The 2,172-nt window shown below is 66.9% G+C and overlaps 1 protein-coding gene across 1 annotated transcript in view; it reads left to right on the top strand.

Annotated features, from left to right (window-relative positions):
* The first annotated feature begins 1,107 nt into the window (after positions 1-1,107).
* APLNR (apelin receptor) overlaps positions 1,108-2,172 on the top strand; it is a 6,688-nt gene continuing 5,623 nt past the window's right edge. The window contains exon 1 of the mRNA XM_019474354.1: positions 1,108-2,168. Coding sequence (XP_019329899.1) covers positions 1,147-2,168 — 1,022 coding nt within the window. The 5' untranslated portion in view covers positions 1,108-1,146. The remainder of the gene's footprint in view (positions 2,169-2,172) is intronic.

Here is a 2,172-nt window from a genome sequence, read left to right as displayed (position 1 = left end):
CGCTGCCGTCGCCCGCCCCCCGCCCCCCCCCCCCCCACTTTTCCCGGCCTCCCGGGGGGACTCGCGGCTTTTCGGACTTTACTTTTTGCAAAGTCCCGCTTGGCTTCTCCAGTGCTTTTCCCCAGAGCCGTAATTGCGAGAGCTCAGCCCCGGCGGGACAACCCCGTCCCACGGCTCGGCCGTGCCCTGCCGCGGCGGGGAGCTTCCTCCTCCTCCCTCCGAATATTTTATTTTTGGGGTGGGAGGGTGATTTTTCTTCTTTCTTGGCTCAGATGAAGGCTCCCTTACTGGAGAGCGAAGCCTGCACAGGACCAGGGCGCAGCGAGGGCTCCCAATCACCGTCCGGTCCTTCAGCAGACGATGCCTGAAAATGATCTTTCTGCAGACTCGGGGGGGGGGAAATCCCAGAGCTCCCCCTCCCCGGATTTTTGGTAAACGCACAAAGGTCTCCCCAGCACGTCACGCTCGAAATAGGGCCCCGGCAATTTGGGACCCTCCCGGTGCCGCGACTGTTTGCAAAACGCAAAAACCCTGGAAGCAAAATGTAAAATCCCAAGTGCCAAACGCCAAACGCAACATCCCAAATGCCCAACGCCAAATGCAAAGTCCCCCAAGTGCAACGCCCCGCTGCAAAATGCCCACTGCAACACGCCAAACGCCAGACCCGAAGTGCAACACCCCGACGCAAAATGCCGAACGCGGCACCCCACAGGCGAAATCCCAAATGCAAATTCGGACTTGCAGGGTGGTGGACCCCTGCCCGGCCTTCGCGCTCCCCTGCCCTGCCCCCCCGAGCCGCCGCTCCGAGCCCGGGTGGCGGCGGGGTGACCGAAATCCCCCGGGAGGCAGCTGCCCTGCGGCGGGGGGGGACGGGGGGTTATCTCAGGGGTTGACGCGTTGACACTTGGGTGAGAGCTCGGTAAAACCCCCAGGAAGGAGCCAGATGGAGGGCGGAGGGGGAGCTGTGAAATTTCCCACGGGGGCTCCCCCCCGTCCATCCATCCGTCCCGTCCGTCCCATCAAGGAGGAGGGCGGAGGAGGAGGAGGAGGAGGAGGAGGAGGAAGGGGAGGTAACGCGGTGGGATTCGTTGGGCCGGGCTCAGAGGGCCGGAGGAGCTCGGTGAGCCCGGGATGAGCTGAGCTGAGATGAGCCCAGCGGCCGGCGGCATGGAGGAGGCGACGGACGCCTACGCCTACGGGGACAACGAGACGGAGTGCGAGTACGCCGAGTGGGGACCCTCGCTGGCCCTGCTGCCCACCATCTACCTGCTGGTGTTCCTGCTGGGCACAGCGGGCAACGGGCTGGTCCTCTGGACCGTCTTCAAGGGCGGCCGGGACCGCCGGCGCTCGGCCGACACCTTCATCGCCAACCTGGCCGCTGCCGACCTCACCTTCGTGGCCACCCTGCCGCTGTGGGCCGCCTACGCCTGGCTGGGCTACCACTGGCCCTTCGGCACGGCTGCCTGCAAGGTCAGCAGCTACCTGGTCTTCGTCAACATGTATGCCAGCGTCTTCTGCCTGACGGGGCTGAGCTTCGACCGCTACCTGGCCATCGTCCGGCCCCTGGCCACCGCCAAGCTGCGCTCGCGGGTCAGTGGGCTGGTGGCCACGGTGGCCCTGTGGGCGCTGGCGGCTCTGCTGGCCCTGCCAGCCCTGGTGCTGCGGCGGGCGGCCGCCCTAGGGGGGGACACCAAGATCACCTGCTACATGGACTACGGGGGCCTGGCCGCCCCGGGGACGGAGGGCGCCTGGGAGGTGGGGCTCGGGCTCTCCTCCACCGCCTTGGGCTTCGTGGCCCCCTTCGCCGTCATGCTGACCTGCTACTTCTTCATCGCCCGCACCGTGGCCAGCCACTTCCGCCGGGAGCGGGCCGAGGGGCCGCGCAAGCGCAAGCGCCTCCTCACCATCATCACGGTGCTGGTGGCCGCCTTCGGGGGCTGCTGGCTGCCCTTCCACCTGGTCAAGACCCTCTACGTCCTGATGGACCTGGAGGTGCTGCCGTGGTCCTGCGGCCTCCACGCCTTCCTCAACAACCTCCACCCCTACTGCACCGGCATCGCCTACGTCAACAGCTGCCTCAACCCCTTCCTCTACGCCTTCTTCGACCCCCGCTTCCGCCATGCCTGCGCCGCCCTCCTCTGCTGCCGGACCCCCGGCCCCGGGACCAAGCGC

This window comes from Aptenodytes forsteri, unplaced genomic scaffold (genome assembly GCF_000699145.1).
Source record: "Aptenodytes forsteri isolate BGI_AS27 unplaced genomic scaffold, ASM69914v1 Scaffold329, whole genome shotgun sequence".
NCBI classification, from domain to species: domain Eukaryota; kingdom Metazoa; phylum Chordata; class Aves; order Sphenisciformes; family Spheniscidae; genus Aptenodytes; species Aptenodytes forsteri.
The sequence above is the reverse complement of the archived record's forward strand: the minus strand, read 5'-3'. Positions and strand labels throughout refer to the sequence as shown.